Source organism: Aphelocoma coerulescens, chromosome 7 (assembly GCF_041296385.1).
Source record: "Aphelocoma coerulescens isolate FSJ_1873_10779 chromosome 7, UR_Acoe_1.0, whole genome shotgun sequence".
Classification (NCBI taxonomy): domain Eukaryota; kingdom Metazoa; phylum Chordata; class Aves; order Passeriformes; family Corvidae; genus Aphelocoma; species Aphelocoma coerulescens.
In genome coordinates, this window is record NC_091021.1 from 28,466,222 (window position 1) to 28,485,606 (window position 19,385).

A 19,385-nucleotide genomic window follows, 5' to 3' on the forward strand; every position below is an offset into this window, starting at 1 on the left:
AATATTACAATGAAGCACAATTTCCCAGTGGCCTGTATCCACCTTCTGATTTTTAGTACAGTGTGGTTTAACATGTAATTCTACTTACCTGAACCGTTGGGACATCTTCAAATGCCTTAATGAAGTCTTCTTCATCCACAGCACCTGCTCCCTCTTTGGCTGCTGACACACAAATGAAAAAGTCGTTTCAATCTTGTTATCAACAAGAGAATCAATTAAGAAACCACCAGCTATCAAGGCACTTAATCAGGAGAAAGTTCACTACCCATGCAGCCTCTGAGTGCTGCAGATGTAATGAAAGCAGAGGCAGGGAAATTCAATGCCAGGCACTGGCTAGACATTCATGGCATCCTTCAACTCATAGGCACAGAGGGCACATTAGGGAAGTCATTACAGTAGTCACTCAACAGTTAGGGGACACAGTCTGAAAGATGAAAGGGAATACTTACTTTAATTATATGGGAGATTTTATTTTAAAGGATTTAATCCCATCTATAATAGATGAAGGTGGAGATCTGACAGGTGCACAAACAGATGAATGATAAGGAAGATAAATAGTCTCTGGAATACTAATCAGATTAGAGACTGTCTGATATAGGGAACTTTCTCCATTTCCCTAGGACACATATAGAATTAGAACTACATGTAGAATTATTGCTCACATTTAGAATGACTGTTCAGTTTTCTTTCTGCACCTTCATTACCAGCAATGCCCAAACGTCTCAGAAGAAAGACAATGTGCTAGGTTTAGACTGCAAGGGCTGAAGTTTGGCGTGTAGCTATAAGCAGCTTCAGTTCAGATAGAGCTGCAACTACAAAGGCAAAAATCTACACACTGGAGCACCAACATGATTTACTCATAGCCCTCAGTGCACAACCACACAGGTGCAACCTCCCACAGAACGCAAAATAAATTACAGGTATGTGGGGATTGTTTAGAGATTCGTCCTACCAGACTTTGGTTGTGGCATGCAGACAACACAAACACAATGATTGCATAGGGAAAAATTTGTTACTGGATTCTGGGGGCCAGTCTGAAAGTGCTTGCAACAAGCTCAATATAAACACTGTAAATACTTCATAGACACATCAATTCATACAGCCTCTTGGCTTACTTGAAGACTTGGAGCCCAGAGCTGCAGAGCCAAGTCTGCGGGTAGTGCCCATCCCAACTCTGCGTGAATTTGCAGGGGCCTTTGAAGATGTAGAGGAGCTGGCTGAGGAAGGTCTGTTCCCATCCACGGAGTCTTCATCATCAAAAATTTTATCTGCCAAGAAACCACACTCAGCTGTAAGTCCAATGAAGCAAAGGGATGTCCCAAGGAACACGCCCATGTTACGACAAACATGCTACATTTTCCAGCCTGCTCTGCCAGCCCTCATCTCAGCAGTGTCCTCATGCTGGAAATCCAGTTAGTCATGGAATACCACCAGCTCACTGAACCCAAGCCTTCACTATTGCAGCCACTGTGTTATAAACTCTTTCAATGAATGCATTCAGATGAAAGAAACAAACTTCAAATCTACAGCAGAAAGATGCAAGCCCCAGATAACACTTGGGGTGTTGACAGACTCTCATGTTCATGTCTCCAAAAGCTCTTTTGACATGGACTGTAGTGAAAGTAAGACCACAAGCAAATCCAAGATCAAAGAGTGGAGGGGACCAGGCAGAAGAGGCTGCCCTGTCACACACCTGCCAACGGCCTGCACCAGACCAAGGACAAACAGGATAACCCAGAAAAGTTCACATGGCAACACCCATGATGTTGATAAATCACAGACCATTAATCACAGACTCATCTGGAGCTACAAATCCCCTTAAACTTAATTAACACCAGAGATTCCTTATAAGGAAATACAAGAAATTTCCTCAAATTCATAAAAACATAAATATAAGGTGCATTAAACCTTACAGAACCTTCTGTGTACATCCAACTTTAGCCTCTACCACCAAACGCAAACACAAATTAACGTAAAATGAATTACTGCCACTTTTATTCTCAGTCAAGGTCACTTCAATTCCGAAGGACTGCTTATGTTGCAGTTTTACACAGATTAGTTAATTCACTTGAAAAAACAGCCTTAGGCTGAAAGGTGACAAAGCAGTTGGGCAGTTGATATAGATGGAACATGTAATTATTGAGGCCAGAAAGCCAGCTCAGCCCCCATCACTTGGCCTCTCAACACGAACATTCCATTCAAGATTTGAGACTGGCTTCATGTCCATCCCTCTCCAACAGCCTGAGGTACACACCCACTCTCCACCCGATTAGGAACATTTCCTTCACAATTTTCACTTGGCAAAAAGTCAAGCAGGTGCTTTAATCCATCCCTGCTCAGGAAAGCATCCTGGAACATCTAGTAACAAATACAAGCTCCTAGCTAGGCACTAATGAGTGAAATTCAACACAGGCTGAGCTTTCTGAAAGTAAAAAAATAACTTGGTAACAGTATAGGCATATTCTAGGGGAGGCAAAAGAGCAGAAGGAAAAGCCTGTTTTCTTCTCAGTCCAACCACCTTCACTTTTCTCTGCCCTAAGTGGCACTGGCTTATTAGCAGCTGGACACAGGAGAACTATCACAGATCATCTAAAAACCTACACACCCCATTTCTAATATGCAGCTCTGCACATGATGCCATACTCCAATGACAGCACAACACTGACACGGCAGGTACACAGAAGCATCAAAAAGTTTTAAAAGGTGGAAAAGGACATCTTCCCCCTTGATTCTGATGTTCAAGATGTCTTGGAGTACGGGAAAGGGCTAGGGAAAAAAAAGCAGCTCTAAAGGAAAGAGGTAAAATAGTAACTGGTACTTGTGCTGTTGCTCAGGCAAAAGTGAACAAGGCAAAAATGAACATAAGAACTTTAACTTAGATAAATTTCAGGTCACACAGCTAAAGAGAATATAAGCCACAATTAGGATGTGGGCTGTCTCTTTAACACAGTGCCTGAAGGCAGCCATAGAGACCATGCTGCCTCCCTATTGACACCAGTCTTGCTCTGACATATGTAATTCAAAAATAATTTGAAAAGAGCTCAGGGAACAATCATGAGAATGATTAAAGGATTAGAAAATATGTTTTTAATTCAATTAAATGAAAATTCTCTGCAAGAGATTGTTTAGTCTAGCCAGACTCCTAATAAGTTGTTTGATTATATCCTGTGTTAACACAGCTACTGAAGATTTATTAACGCAGTTTTCCAACATGATTTATTAATACTGTTTCTCACCTAATAGAAGAATATACAGCAAGGCAACTGGCTGGAGGTTAAAAAGAAATTAAATTTTGAGTAGCCTTTTTTTTTTCCTCTCTACCCCCCTGCTCCCCCCCCATTTTTTGCAATAATCACAGGGCTGACCCTCTGTTGAGTTACAAGGTGTGTCACCCAGTGAATTCTACCACAGGCAGTTCTTAAAAATCAAAATTGATTTTTTTTCCCCCAAAAGACACAGTCTAGTTCAAACATGAATTATTTCAAAAAGCACTATTTTGTGTGAGTTGCACCAAGGTCAGGGCAGATCAAAATAGACTTTAAAATCTGTAATCTCTGAAGCCTCTAGGAAGGGGTTTAAGTGATTCAGAAAGACTTGCACAGCCATTCAATCCAAAAACTTTGAAGCAAAACTTGTCCCAGTTGCACTTATTTTAAAAGCTCCTATGTAAATATTTAGCAAACTATTATTTGCCATATATGTCTTAACAGCCAGGAGAAAGTCAGTCATATTTGAAACAAAATATACTTTTACTAGTTCATCACCTTTTTCATCAGGTAATAAAATCCTCCATCAGCTGCATTTCAGGCTATCTACATGCAGCCTTAGTTAACTCACTTCCTCTTCTATATGCATTTTTAAAGCCTCAGCCCTCTGAAAGGAGAAGAGGGTGTGGTTTGCTATTTCATATAATAAATAAAACTAAAAAATCCAGATATTAAAAGCATTGCACTCCTGTAGCATTTTAGCAACTAAATAGACTACAATTTCTTTCTAAAACAGGCTTTTCTGAGCATTAGCAAAATACAACACTCCAAAAATCCAACCAGTCCACCCACAGTTCTGGGGATGACTGGATTATAATCACATCTTCCTGTTCATTAAGTCTGCAAACTAAGCACTATGTATTTATCAAACCAGAATATCCCTTCAATAACCCAACATCATTTTCTCATCCGAGCAGTGCAGAATGACAACACCAGAACTGCACATCAAGTCTGCCAGCAGCACGTGTGCAGAACAGAAAGAGAAACAAAGAACAGAAAGGAACCTGAACATGGGAGTACAGAAAAGAACAGAAAACGAAGTTATTATACATTATTGTTAAACCCCCCCCTTTTTTTTTGCCACCCATGGATTCCTGCACATAATAATCATTTGAACTGGGATCGTATTTTTCAGCGTATCGACAAATGGCAAATTCAGCATGGGTGTAACTCTCAGGACACCAGCCGAGGTGCACTGAAGTGGAATTGGTGCCCCGTTCTAACATTAAATAACCACTGATGTTCTCCCATCCCAAGACACCCCCAGTGCTCATTTATAAGGACCTTAGAGTACTCTCTGTCAAAGACATGCCCTTATAAAAGAGGCCTTTGTCTGCTCGCCACTCTGCTGTCTCAGAGAAAGAGAGAAGACAATCTGCTTTACATTTTTCAATTCCTTTACATTATTTAAGAAGAAGAAAAAAAAATTGCTTACAAGTACATATCCTTCTGCAAATAAGCTTCCTCAACATTCCTTCATATTTTCCATAGCGTGCCCAGATGTAAGAGTGCTTCACGGAGCGCCGCGGCTTTCAGTCCAGAACATAATCAATCATTGCCCCTCGGATTCATTAAGCATGCTGTCTTCACACGTGGATTTAAACAGCCATGCCCTCTGTCCTCTCTCTACGGCTGCAGATCTGCATGATTCTTATCAACACCCATTTCAGCCCAGGAAACTTTGGTTCACTTCTAGGGAGGAAATTCCCTATTAGTGAGGGGAACCCGGGACAAATAATCCAGGATGAAGATGAGCTGAGTCTGCCTGGCTCGGCTGGCTTGCACTAGGAACCAGCCTGACTTTATCCCCTGGGAAGCGCTAACAGGAGCATCTCAACAGCTGTCATCATTTGTCCATGACGAATAAATTCAGTCATTATTCATTTTAAAATGTAACCCCTTCAGGTCTGGGCAAGGTGAAGGTGGGGAGAAGAGGCTGCACTAGCTATTCAGAACCATGGTAAACAAGGGCCAGCACTTCCCTTGCCTGCACCACCCGCTTGGGACCTTTTAAAACAGTCTCAAATGTCCTTTCCAATGAAAAAAGATGATTTCTGGCTTTTAAAAACTTTAGGATGTCAGATCCAAATCTTTTAGTTATTTGTCTGTAAACTTTAGAGAAGACAGCTTTCCACAGTGACGACAGACTGGGAAAAGAGCTTTCCATCCTATCCTGTTCCTAACAAAAATGCCCCGCTATGGTCTTCAGATTAGACTGTGCAAAGGCCTAAACTTGTCCTGGGCCCACTGTGCCCACTCCTCATCTGTTCCATTTCCAAGCATCAGTGCAGCTGACAAAGGCAAGATGGGTACTTCTTGCATATATCACCTGCACCAATCTCAGAAGAATCCCCCTTTTGGGTTTAGATGAAAGTGGATGACACCAGAGGAACCTTCCTCCTCACCCTTCCTATGGCATGCTCCACCAGGAGCAGGCAGGTAGCTGCTAAATCTGACATACGTTACAGCACTTCCAAATTCCACGCTCAACCCTTACTAGGTGGGCAAAGCCCAGCTCCCTGAAGATCTGAGAGCCCTTTAAAAGCCCAGAACACACACCAGCAAAACCACCAATGCAAAGAAAACAGGGTGTGTTCCTCTTTACTCCTTTCTGCCAGGCACAAGTCCATGAGCACTGGACCATATTTTTGAGACAGACACCCCTTTGACATCTCAGTTCATGCCCTCCCCCCAGGGCAGCATCTGGCACCCCCATTTCCAGCTGTGAGTTCTGTTGTCACCCTCTGTGGGTGTCCAAGGGAGACAGCTTCAGCTGAGGTTAAATGCCTCTTCCCATTAGTACACATGAAACCCATGCACGGCTTACCTGCAAGCCTGTCCAACTCCCACATAAGCATTGTAGAGGCTTCTCCAGGAAAATGAGTTTATAACCCACTAGAGATAAAGGACTGTGCATATGCTCCTCAGCAGGATTAAATGTTTAAAAACAAAGGAGTCGCAGCTACAAGCAGAAGTACACGGGCACAGCACGTCATTAAGGTTTCTTGCTTGGCCATCTCCCAGTGTCCCAGCTGCTCTCCCCTGGCCCCAGACACAGCTCCTCCTTCCCACCCTCCACACCAGGCAGTGTTTTGAGCCTTTAAATGCTGCCCACTTGGGCTCAGTGACCCTGGTCAGCCCCCCCAATGCCACCTGCCCCCCTCTCTCCCATCATATCCAGTTATCCCAGGTCGACCCAGTCACCAGCTCCAGTCCCAGCCCATCCCAGCTGCTGCCTTCTGGCACTATTTGCTGAACCGTCTCATCATCCTTCACAACTGGCTTTGAAGTGGAGTCCTGAAAACCTGACTTCAGCAGGAACTGCTTCAAGGGCTGAGCAACAACAAGGGCATGAATATCACCCAGTACCTTGGCTTTTTTCTCTTATCTCACCCTATATACCACACTATTTAAACTAGAATCTGCATCATTATGGGTGGGAGTTTTTCTGAATAAGGTTTCAACAATGCAAATCTAGTCAATGTACATCAGCCACAGGTAAGGGGGTTCTTAGAGACCCAGGCCAAGAATGTCAGGCCAGGTAAGTGCAAAATGCTTTTTGCTTTAATAATTCTTATAACACCACGTGCTTTTCCTTAATCCCAAATGCTTCAGTTTTCCCTCCTTAGCCAGGAAAGGAGACACTCATCATCTTGCCTGCTGCCTCATTCTGTCTAATCACAAGCTAATGAACCTAACAGGTCTTCAACTTTCCTATCACAAAGGAAAAGAAGAATCCTTGAAGAAGTAGCACTTGGAATTGTCTTCTGCTTAAAATACTTTGTATTTACATAGGCAGTTGTTCTGCTTAGTCCCAAGCACCCAACTACAGCAATTTCACAGTATTCATGCCTGCCATCCCTCTGTAAACACAACAACTTTTAGGCAGTAGAAATCATTAAAAAGCACATTTCTGTTAGTGAAGAATCTTGTATTTATTAAACCCATACCAGTATGATAAAATTAACTTCACCAAACTGGTATGAGGAAATTGTTGTACACTTTGACCTGACCACATCCAACACCAGAGCAGGCAGACACAATAAGCATATGGAAAGTAAATTCCAACTTCAATCTGCAAGAATAAGCAATAGCCCTGGCAACATTGAAAATCTGCTCTCAGGGACTGGCCTGGTAAGTCAAACAAAATCGTCCTGCAGAAGACTGATCTGAAATCATGCAACTCATGGTGATTTTAGATACTTTTCTGAGGGACATTAACATTTTCAATCCTGGAATCAGATGGCTTCAAGATGTAGCCATGACACATGGCTGTGGGGATGATTGAGAACAGGAGCTTTCTAGACTTGAAAACAAGAGACAAATAAAAAGGATTTAATGAACCTGTTTACTTCAAAATACAACTTTCTAAACCGTAATGTTGACAGTAGTAATGCCATCACATCAACAAGCCATAGCATGCCTTCTCTAATAGCATATGAGCATTAGCACAGCTAAGAACACAACACATGGAAGTTTTTAGAAACTCCTGTTCATGAAGCTAACATGCCTGGAAATGGGTGTTTGTAAGAGTTAGGGAAACTGTCACTTAGTTTTCAGCCATATGAAAGTTTCCATTAGCTTTAAGTAGATTTAGAAAAGCAGCGGTACAAATGTTACACTCCTACAAGCTTTATTAAATTAAAGCTCAAGAGGAGACAATGTAATAGCTACAATACTGAGTGAAAAGCACCAGCTCAAACAGCCAAAAGAATTCACAAAAGCAACAAAAACTGAAATAAATTCATTAAGAGCTAGGATTTCTAAGTTTCACCAATTACTTTACTATGGTTCATACAGACACCTGAACAAGAATCAAACACCCATGTGCTAGGAGCTGCACAGACACAGCCTTTACCCCATACTGATTTTAAAAAATTCAATAATTGAGAGACAGACACAGACATGTACATAAGGCAAAATCAAAGTGGAGAAGAGATAGAGATAAGGATTTGCTTTCCTCAAAGTAATCCTTGGAAATACAATATTCCCACAGTGCTTTTTCCAGCCAGCCACACTGCCTTCCCCCAGACCTCAAGAGCATCAGGAAATCCACAGTGCATACCTTGGAAAAACACACCCACCCCGAAAGCCCACGGATTTACATAAAATTTCAATTTAAAGAGCAAAACCAGGTTTTCCCTGCCCTGCACTTACCCCTGTGGTCGCCCAGAGGTTCGTCATTATGCCCTGTGGGACACCTACCCTCCATTCACTGCCAGGCTGTCCATACATCTCCGCAGCCTTCACAAACATCCCAGCTATTTCAGAGCCTGTAACACACTCCACACCAAGGCATTGTTTCTGTGTTTCACGGCCGTGGCTTTCCCTGCTGCCTGTCTTTGGGGGTGCTACCCCAGTTTTGTTCAGGATCCTTGAAAATACCCTTTAAATTGCACGGCATTATTAGTCTCTCCTGACAGCGCTCTCATTAGCATAAGCTTCAGAGATAAAAGACACAAAGTGGGTCCCTGAGCCCTAGAGATACCAATCAAGGAGAAAGGCTATTGATGCAGGATGGCTCACGGAGATCTTTCAGAGTCAGAAAACACCTTTTTACAGAACTGCAGGAATTGGCCCATAGTCACAGTATTCTGTTCATACCTGAGCTGCTGATAAACCACACTTTTCCACTTTAATATTAATCCTCTGTGCTGCACTGCAGTGCCAATGTTAAGATTTTGCCTCATCCTTACTGAAGTTTAATTATTTATGCAAATAATTACATAAAATAAAGTGAATTCTTCTGCCTTCATTCACAAGACACAAAATTCCATTCTGCAGAGGCACAGGAGCTCTCTCAGGTGCCACTTCCATATGCACACATGGCAGGAATGTGTCAGGTTACAGAGCAATCAATGAACCTTTCCCCTCCCTGCTCTCACCTCCATCTCTGCATTTGCTGGAAAACTTATGGCAACAGCCTGGACTCCCTGTGTTTGCAGCAAGCAAATGTCAGGATGCAGGTAGCAGGCAAAGTGGGCATCAGCATCACCCAGCTGCTGGCCATCCATACTACAAGCACCCCAGGCAACAGCCTCCTTTACCAGGTCTGTGGTCAGCTTTGCACAGTATTTGCTCTAAAAATTACGTAAATGTGACTAAAAGGCAGAGCCATTCAACAAGAGCAAGAAGTATTTTTTGTTATTTTAATGTGTGAGTAAACTGAAACAGAGCTGAGGGACATTCTCAAGGGTGTGAAGACTTCAGGGCATTGCCAGGGCCTAGATTAAGCTCTAATTCCTGACCAGTTTTTTGTACAGATCCCTTTCTCTTCCTCCTACTAAAGATGCAAGCAGTGCCACAAATGTTTTTTTATTTTCCCAATATTATCTTCAAAACTGCTTTATGCATATTCAAAAAAGGATATTTGCAAATGGCTTGGGAAAAGTAGAAATCACATCACAACATATTAGTAAAAAATACTCTTAATTTAGTTGTTCTTGACAGGTTGCTTGAAGCTTAGCCACACCTGAAATTGAGTTCTCTGTATTTCCCAGGGTTGGTGCCCAGCACTGCTACAGGAAAACAGCAACCAAGTCTAAACCAAGCTCCCAGGGAGACACCTGCTGGCGGTGACCTGGGGCTTATTTGCCAAAACCCGAAGGATCAAGGAGATACCTGTGGAATTGAGAGGTGATATTTTGTCTTACCTGGACTGCCTATACCCTATGTAAGTTAATTATCAGGCATACCAACAATGTGAAGCCTTCAAATGGACAGTGATTTTCACCAGCAAAGGGCAGGAGCCCCATGTGCAGGCAGGGCAGGTGACTCCAGCCCCACAGCCCAGGTCCAGATTTCCAGCTATTTGCACCATCTGCTGTCATGACATCATAGGGTGAGGCACTTCTCCAGCCTGCACTCCCCAAATGGCATTCCCTACACAGATCCTTCTGCCTCCTCGGGCAATTATGACCAGTGTAGCTCACCACGATGCTGACTGCCTCAACACTCATCATTGTCAACACAAGGAAATTACAGTTTCTACGGTTATCACTTATCACTTCTTGAAGGGACACTCATTCTCTACACACACAGCACACTGAGGTGTAAACACTGACGAGGAGCATGCAGAGCTGTGTTCAGAAGGAAAGAGCATCCTGACATTTTTAGGACAAAGAGCTGTTACAAAAAAAGGCAAAGGTATCTTATTGCCTCCAGTTACACAGAGCACATTTGGGGGGGGGCAGAAATGCTGCAGATCCCACTTCCAGCCACCACAGAACATCCTGCAAAGCCTGCTACTGCACGTAAGTCCTTCAGCAGAAAGCTTTCTAGAAATATCTACAAGGAGATAAAAATGCCACGCTGCAGCCTTGTTTCCTTTCAGGTTAAGTCTCAGAGGATGGCTGGGTCGGTGAAGTTAAGACAGTAAGATGTGCTGGAGGGACCTGGGGAAGCTGCAGAACCCACCCTTTCCAGTACCTTCATTTAGGTTTATTTACAATCATTAACAGAGACATGTCGCCCAGCACCTCATATAGCCCCTCCTACGAGATGGTGGAGCATCCTAAACTCTCCAAGCAGCCACCTCTGAGCCAAGAAACAAAATAGGTGCAGTTATCCCTGAACAATGAAGGGAAAAATGAGGCTGTCAACCTACAGCCTGTACAGCCACAGAAAAGAGGAGCCTTCTGTCCCAAGGCTCTCTGCCTGGTTAAGGGCTAATGCAAGAACACGGGTACTACACTGGCAAAAACTGTACAGTGTTACACACATCACACATCAGCAACTCCAACCCAGAACGCCTGGCCTGATGCATAATTAATATACTTTAATTAGATGACCATTTAAAATACTGTCAGATGCTCAGTGGGCAATAATCGTGAGATAAGAATGTCCAAGACTGCAGGAGGTTGAGACAAAAGAAAAACCACAGAAGGGTAACTAGGGAGCAACACTTCTCCAGCCTACATGCCTTTTGAGAAAGATTATCAACTAGTAAAACAGGCATGACCAGCATGATGACCAGGAATTTCTACCATAAATAAATGCTTCATCTTTATAAAGATGCATATTACTACAGACTGTGAAGACACATATACAAGAAAAATGTACAGACAAGTTTTGTTCATTTAAGAAAAATTCAAAGCTGAATTTTATGATCCAGGCTATGCTCTATAGCCAGAAATGGTTACCAAACAGTGGTCTGACATGCCTCTGGGCTCTTGTCACAATGGCTACTAAGTTAAAGAGTTGGCTCTGTGATATCCAGAGCATCCACTGCAGCTGTTAGCAAAGGAAAGGGATGGGGAACCAGACTGATGCTGACGCTTCTCTGGAATATTCAGCAGCACCGTCTGGCTGCTGCAGCACTCTCCTGATGCACTAAAAAGCACGAGTTTCTGCCTACTCCTAACTAATAAAAGTAGGACTCAGGAAGATTCTAGCCTCGCCACCACTTCAATTCAGCTCCCTGAGAGCAAGCAGAGCTGCATGCACACAGGATCTTACAAACCATGCTTCAGCACCAGTACACCAGTGCAGATGTTTGCAGCCCATGCCAGATTCTGCAGTGTCTACACGAGGGCATTCAACCACAGCCAGACCTTAGAGCAGCAACACCTTAGAGCTGGTGAGAAATACCTATTCCCCACTCACACCACACTCCTTTTGGCAGACACTAGCAGAGGGAAGCAATGGTCTCCTGACAATCAAGCTCATTTGTTTTTTATCCCCAGTGTCTCAAAAGAGAATAAACACAGTAAATGAAAAGCTAGCATCTCACTTTTCTCAGGATCATTGTAGAAAAATCTTATTGTATTTATTACGATCACTCAAGACCAGTGACTTCAAAGGTAGCATAGAAAATGGTTTTAAGATGCAAAACCAGAAAATTGTAGATAATATAGGACAGGTTTTACTTTTAGTGAAAAAATGCTTTTCCAGTAATTTTTAGAATTTTTAGTTCACTGGCAATAACTTAAAATACTACTCTGCACAGATTTGTGCATTATCTAGATAGGATTAGTTCCAGTTTTTTGACGCAATGGAAACAAAGGCCAAGTACACATGAGGAAGCTGATTCCAGGTCATGCAGAAAAGTCAGAATTAGAGCACATGATGTATCAGAGTATAAGATTTCCTTTATTTAATCACCATCACATTAGGCTAAATTCTGCTTCCAGCTCTATACATTTGGGATGGAGGTGAATCCAAGAGCATGCAGAACTTTGCAGGATTTTTTTTTTTTTTAAAGTTGCTATTATCTCAGATTTTCTTCTGTATGGTTTTCAAACGAGCATGGAGAGGTTTTAGTATATCAATTAGTAGACTATTTGATAGATACTTCAGTACAGAACATGGTTTCCATGTGGTTGGCTAACAAAACCTAAAAAAATCAGACTGATATTTAATAAAGCTTCAAATATAAGCACAATCTGAATGCCTGATTTACAAGAGGAAAACTCCGATTCCTGAGATACATCCATTTCTTGGGCCTTCTTCACCTTCTTCAAAGCCTCAATTTAAGAAAACCATGGGCTCAAGGAAAAAAGTCATGGGAAAAATGCACCAAAGCCAAAAACGTGTCACAGCTTATAAGATACTAACAGTGAGCACGGCTTCTGTTTTCCTGAATCTTGTTTCCTCCACTCCCCAACACCTTTAAAACAAAAGGTAGATCCATGCTCCTTCATCCACATTCTTCCCCATAAAGAACCACCATTAGGTACTGCAAATAGAGAAGTCATTCTCAGAGGGAGAAAAGCAGATAAAAAGGTAGAGTCAACACATTGCTGAAACGTTCCTGCCTTTTGTTATTAATTATTTCAGCCTATAAAATTTGATATTCATATTTCAGAGGCAACATGAAACCCCGAGCAAGCAGGGGAACTCTAATGTGCTACAAAAAAGAAAGCATCTTTCCCAAAGCACTTGCAATATAAACAATGCAGTCACAGCACAGATAAAAATGATTACTATTATTCAGACTTTATTAAACAAAAAGCACTAATATCCTCCTCCTTTTCTTTTTAAAGAAAAAGGGTAGTTAAAGAAACAAGTAGTTATGTCCTCATCAGTCTAACATAATCCTGCCCAACCCATTTTTATCTGGCCTCAGTCAGTGCTGCTGTTCACTTTCTCCCCATGGCTCAGCACCCTTTTTCAACCATCCTCAGGTCCCTGCATCTAGGTAAAACTTAAGCCTGTTGTCCAGCCATCCAAAACCATCTGTGCCATGGCTGAAAGTTGGACTTAATAATTGATTCTGATACTACAGTTGGTTATTTGACTTCTTTAGTAACCATCCTGTTTTCTTCCCACATACTGTATGCACAGTAGAAGACTTCCACAGCTGTTCTATCCAGGAAAGAACGATGAAAGAAATCAGTTTTCCCACATAAAGCTACTTTCTGCATCAAATAACAGTATGTCTGGATCAAATAGGAAATTCAAATTGAAAAAATGTGGTGTGGCAGACCAGTAAAATCTCAGTGAATCTGACCTGAACTCTACCAGTTTCTCTGCTGTATTGCCTGTACCACTTGACTCTAACTTACCCATAAGAAGAACTAAACAGGGGGACTAAGGGCAGACTAGTTTTGACCTTAATCTCTTAATCAAGTTCAAAACTTGGTAAGAGGTGGTGGAAGCTCTGAATAAACATTTACAAGCAAGCAGAAGGTCTCCCCTGGTTCAAGGGCAAAGTCTGTCAAGTGAAAACGAAGGACAACTTCGCCTCAGGACTTAGACTCATGATCAAATTATTGCTGCTTAACAAGTTATAAGACACCAGCTGAGCCAAAGTAACAGCCCTTGAGATGCTATTAAGCTATGCCAAGTGTAAGGTAATATAATTTAACTTAGCCCTAAAGAAAGAAAATTAAGCCAAGCAGAATCATTCACATTTACCACAAAGAATACAAACACTAATCACAACCCAGCTAACATCTTACTCTGGATCTACTCATTAAAGACTTTACAAAACAAATGCTGACCTAAATGGAATTGGAGACATTAAAAACCAAGGAGGTTCCCATGCAAAAGCTGGGAATGCTGATTGCATAAAAAGCTTGGCATGGCCATTTTCACAACTACTGGGGAAAAAAAGAAGTCAAAATCACTCATCTTTCCTTAGCACTGACACTTTCTCACAGGTGATTCTGCCAACTTAGAGAAGCTGATGTGGAACAAGATTGAGACACAGTAGTGAGCACTGCTGGTGTAAGTCCCTCCTTATTCAGAAAAGTTACAGAAATCATTATCATCACAGGATACCTTAACCCAACTGATTTCCATCTATATAGATTTCTGGTTTCAGACAGGCACACTTGCTGCCTCCATGCAAGACTTAAAGAAGTCAACAAGTCAAAACTAAAAAGAAGACAACACTTTATTAATACAAGGAACCATTTTCTAAGCAGCTTGAGATCTCCCTTTTCCCTAAGGCAAGTCTGGCTGGCACAGTGACTTTGTACGTCTGTGACCCTGAAAGATGACTGCAATGATAATTCAAATGGACAAATTAGATAGCAGCTTCTTCCCCCTTGCACTGATTTGTCTATGCTGTAGAGAGCCATGTCCCTTCATATATAACATTTACACTTTATTCCTAAACTTCAAGCTGTAAAGTGCAGTCCTTGTAAAGGCTCAGCTCCTAGAAGCAAGCTGTCCCCTTTTCAGCAGGCTGCCTATGATATAAACATAGAAGTCACCAGGAGAACCACAGACTCCACTACACCGTGTTTCTGCTTAGTTAAATTGCAAAGATGAGTATAAATACACGTTGAGATTAACAGTTCCTACTCTTATTTCAGTTCTAGGATATACAATTCACTCTAAAGCTTAAACTCATTAACCTTAAAACTTATGAGGATTTTCACTACTTCCCTGAAACATGCATTACCCAACACAGACAAAATCTAAGTAACCAGAGCTTATTATGATACTTGATGCACATTGCCTGAGTTACAGTTTGGGGAGATGGAAATAGCTCTGGAAAGTACAGAGGAGAGGTAGAGATTAAATTTCTACAACACACAGGGAAGGAGGGATAGGGAGTAGAGAAGGGAATACAGGAATCCTTGTAAAACACATATTACAGGAGTTCACACACTGTGTGCTTTGTGAGCCATCCCAGGAACTGGTGCATATGCATCTTCTTACTTGTCAGAGCAACTCATATCACGCTCAAAAAGCAAGAGTCAGGCATCCCTTTCAGTCCAACAATTCAATTAAATACTTCCTAGTGACTGAAGTCATGATTTCTTATTCTGCATTACTATAAAGTCACTCCCCACAGCTTGATGTCAAAATAAAATATTACTAAAACAGTATCAACCCAAGAGCTAATTTAAATGCCTAATATTCCCACTAACAATGGCTTCATGGGTGGTATTTTGTAAGTTGCTAGACACAAGTTCAAAGCCTAGCATAAATAACTATCTAGGGTGATTCAAGGATGACCAACTTAGACTTTCCTCCTGTTCAGGTATGTTATGGCATGTACCGTAATGCAGGAAGACTTTTAGGTCCACCTGGTCTCTAGGACTTACAGAACACAAACCTCTGTATTCAGGGGGTGTGGGAGAACAAACAGAAATCAAGATAAAATGGATCCATATTATTCTAATATCCTACCAGTCAGGAATTGAAGAGAGCATGGGCAACCAACTGCAAAAGCAAGTAGCACAACATTTGAGCAAAAATCTTAATCAGGAGTAAAACCAGAAATTAATAGATTGCTTTAACCCTAAACAGGCTTCTTTCAAGGTTATTCAATAAATTAAAATAGGGATGAAGTCTGAGACATTCTATTTTGGAAACTCTGCAACAGGTACCCAGGTTGAGATAATGATCTTCAAGTACTTACTGGGCCTTTTACAGTGCAGTAGTGCTGATGAAATCTTTCCCTGAACCCAGGTTTACTGTAAGTGATGACAGGAAAGAGAAAACAAATTTCTTAAGTTTGCTATGAAGATCATGACCCCAACACAAGTATCTGCTATCAGGTTATAGAGGTGGTAAGAGCTGAGGGAAGGAAAGCTCTTTGAAGCACCTTTGAAATCAGAGTACGATGGTTCCTCACATTTGCATGATTTCTTATATCCCCATTTTACTAAGTCTTCATTTTTAGATCATTTTGTTGTCATCTTCCACTCACTTCACATTCTTGTACAGGAGAAAAGGCATGACTCAGAGAAGAGGAGGTGCAGAAGAGCACCATTACTCTTTCACAAAAGGCAAAATGGATAATTTTTCTTTGTAAGGGCGAGCTCATCCAGTGAACCCCCTCCTGCCAGTCCTCACTCAAATTACAACGCTCTGTAATACATCTGTGTACTGCATAGCAAAAAAAAAAAAGCTAAGTTCAAGGTTATTAAAGGTACTTTGTCTCTCATGGGCTGTAAGGTATCCAGACACACCTAGAATTTACATTCCAGAGCAGGAACTAAAGAAAATAACACATGGCAAAGAATTAAAATGTTTTATTTTAAATACATTTCATTTCAGACACATGAACGGAGAGAATTTTAAAAATGGGACTAAGTTATTAAAAATGAAATGTGTGTTAGAGTAAAATCTAATGGTTCTTCTACATCATTCATTTCACAACAGCTTCCCACTCACATGTGCAAAGCTATACACTTGCTTTATATACAAGTAACATATATCTGGTGGTTTGTGTTTATTAATTATGTAGCAACACCAGGATTCCAGGTGACACCAACACCTTCCTTCCACGAGCTGGAAGAGAGACTGAAACCCATCTTCAAATGATAACAACTGGTTACAGGCTTAATCTGAGAGTTTCATTTCTGAACCTTCAACTCTGGGGCTTTTATAGTGACTCACAGGCCTGCAAATACACCTGTCCCAATGCACACTCAAACCAGTTGTAAAAACTCTTTGAGAGCTAAGACTCACTATTTCTATTTATTCATTCACCAAGTCAAAGGATCTTGGTGCATAAGTAAATTTCTTTCAAAACTGTAATACTGCTAAAGATCAACAGTCAGATTCCAGACTCTTAGCATTTGCTTTACATTTTCACAAATCAGAAGCAGGAGTGGCCATGTGTTATGCTCCGTGTGACTAAGTGTTAATACTTGCTTTGACAGGCAGTATTACTATCTGTTGACACGCTGAAAAATGCTCCCAAACTCCCTGACTTAAACACTATCAGGTATGGAAGTGGTAATAGCACAGAGGAGGTGTGAAAGCAGAGGCAGATATGAGCACCAAATTAGCAAGTTTTTTTTTATTAGCAGGTGTTTCCAGGCATTGCTTAGACTAACTGAAGAACCAGTATGAACATTAAAAAAATTTGCATGAACAGTTGACTATAACATAAAGAAAACAAAGAAGTGTATCAGTAATAGCACATCAGAAAATATCAAGCAGGCAAAGTTGAAGAAGAAAAAGCCACATAAATCTTTCTCCACCCAATTCAGTAATTTTTAGCAGGCAATATAGGCTGCTGCTGACTTGTTGTTTAACACAAATAACAGGGAATGCTCACAGGGCACTGCCATCTGTCAGCAGCTGTTACTGAAAACCAAACACAGGGGGCAAGTGAGCAGCTCACAGCACCCTGCCTCCAGATGCAAACAAAATTCAGAAGAAATAGGAATAAAGTGCAGGGAAAAATAATGTCTTATCAAATCCCTAAACCCAAATTCTATGCTCAAATGTACATAAACCTTCAACATTTCTGGAGAAGGCAAGTGCCAGTCATAGCTTGATCACTTCATTCTTTTCACAAGCAGGAGTGCTGAAGGTCCTGTAAATTTGCAGGTAGTATAGAAGTAAGAGATTTCTGTCTAGGCATGATTATTCTTCATATGTGGCCAATTGCTTTACCAGGTATCAGTTTATTCAAAGAGAAAAAAGATTTGAGGCCTCCCAAAACATGAGAGCAGGATCAGCCTGGTTCATCTGAGGTTCACACCGTTAACCAGCTTGAGCCATCTGAACTGCTCACCTCTATTACAGATCACTTACCTTAATTTCAAGTAGCAAGAATTATTATTTTGCCCAAACTGGAATTAAATGTCTCAGTTATACAACAGCTATTTAGTATTTGTACTGCTGTGGCAGCCTGCAGCAACCAGCAGCATCCTGGTTCATTGGATATAGTGTACATCCTATCAGCTCCCTAGATGCCATCAAACACTGAATCCATGCTTAGAAGCCACAAGCCAGCCAGGGAAGCAGGCTTTGAACCATTAGCCTGCATATTAACAAGCACCCAAGGGGCTTTCAGTCCAGCTAAACCATGTCAGTTGAGCTAAAAAGATGAAATTACACTCATGCTGCTCCTCTGGTGAAAGTCTCCTGGCATGACTTAGTCTGAAGAGTTTGAGAAGGGATGAGAAAAACTTTGCCTCCCAGCACTACGGAGAAAGGAACCCCTAAGTCTCTTATGGAATTAATGCATGTCCTACAAGAACTTGTCTGTTCATGTCTGATTCATGTCCCATTCTCGTTTAGGCTCAACAGGTAACAAGCATGGCTTAATAAAAATGACTGAAAGGTCAACAAGCATCTTGCTAGAATTAAAAAACCCATAAACGAACCACACCACAAACTAAAGATGGTGGCAAAACTTAGGAGTTTCAACTTTCTAAATTAAAATTTAAAACTCAAAGCAATGATAACAAATCAGCCTTAGGCCTGTCCAAGTCCCACTCCTGCAAACACACCACCATGCTGGCAAATCATCTGGTTCTCTTTAACAACCATCTGTGCTTGCCTTCACTTAAGGAAGAATTAGCAAACAGAGGAACTGGCACACGTGAAGCACAGCACGTAGCAGACAACTATAGATTCACTTTTAGTTTTGCTCAGAGATTGAAAGCAAGTAAGATCAGTTTTTTTAACTGGGAGGCATGAATTTCAATAACACCTTTACATAAGCACATCCATAAGAAGTCAATGCTTCGATTAGCATAAATTCAAACTCTTTGCCTTGCCTCTTTTTCCATGCAAAGCTTCAAGGGTCTCCACTACGCACTCCCTCCTCTTTACAACCTGAAGACTGAATTGATTAAGTATTCACTGAAAAGCAGAACCAAGAAAATGGGCTGGAAAACTTCCAGTCCCTCTTTTTTTATAGTAATTTTGTGTTTAGTTTTTTAAATATTTGAAATAGGTTCCTTCTAATTCATCTGA

The 19,385-nt window shown here is 41.3% G+C and overlaps 1 protein-coding gene across 6 annotated transcripts in view; it reads right to left on the bottom strand.

Moving 5' to 3' along the window:
• The window catches only part of CLASP1 (cytoplasmic linker associated protein 1), a 173,070-nt gene that overhangs the window by 89,626 nt on the left and 64,059 nt on the right, over positions 1 to 19,385 (bottom strand). For 5 of the 6 annotated variants that reach the window (XM_069021036.1, XM_069021034.1, XM_069021035.1 and 2 more), the window contains 2 exons: positions 1,116 to 1,268; positions 89 to 162 (listed from right to left, as the gene is read on the bottom strand). In XM_069021036.1, the coding sequence (XP_068877137.1) occupies positions 89 to 162; positions 1,116 to 1,268 (227 nt within the window). The remainder of the gene's footprint in view (positions 1 to 88; positions 163 to 1,115; positions 1,269 to 19,385) is intronic. The other variant, XM_069021037.1, reaches the window with a different exon arrangement.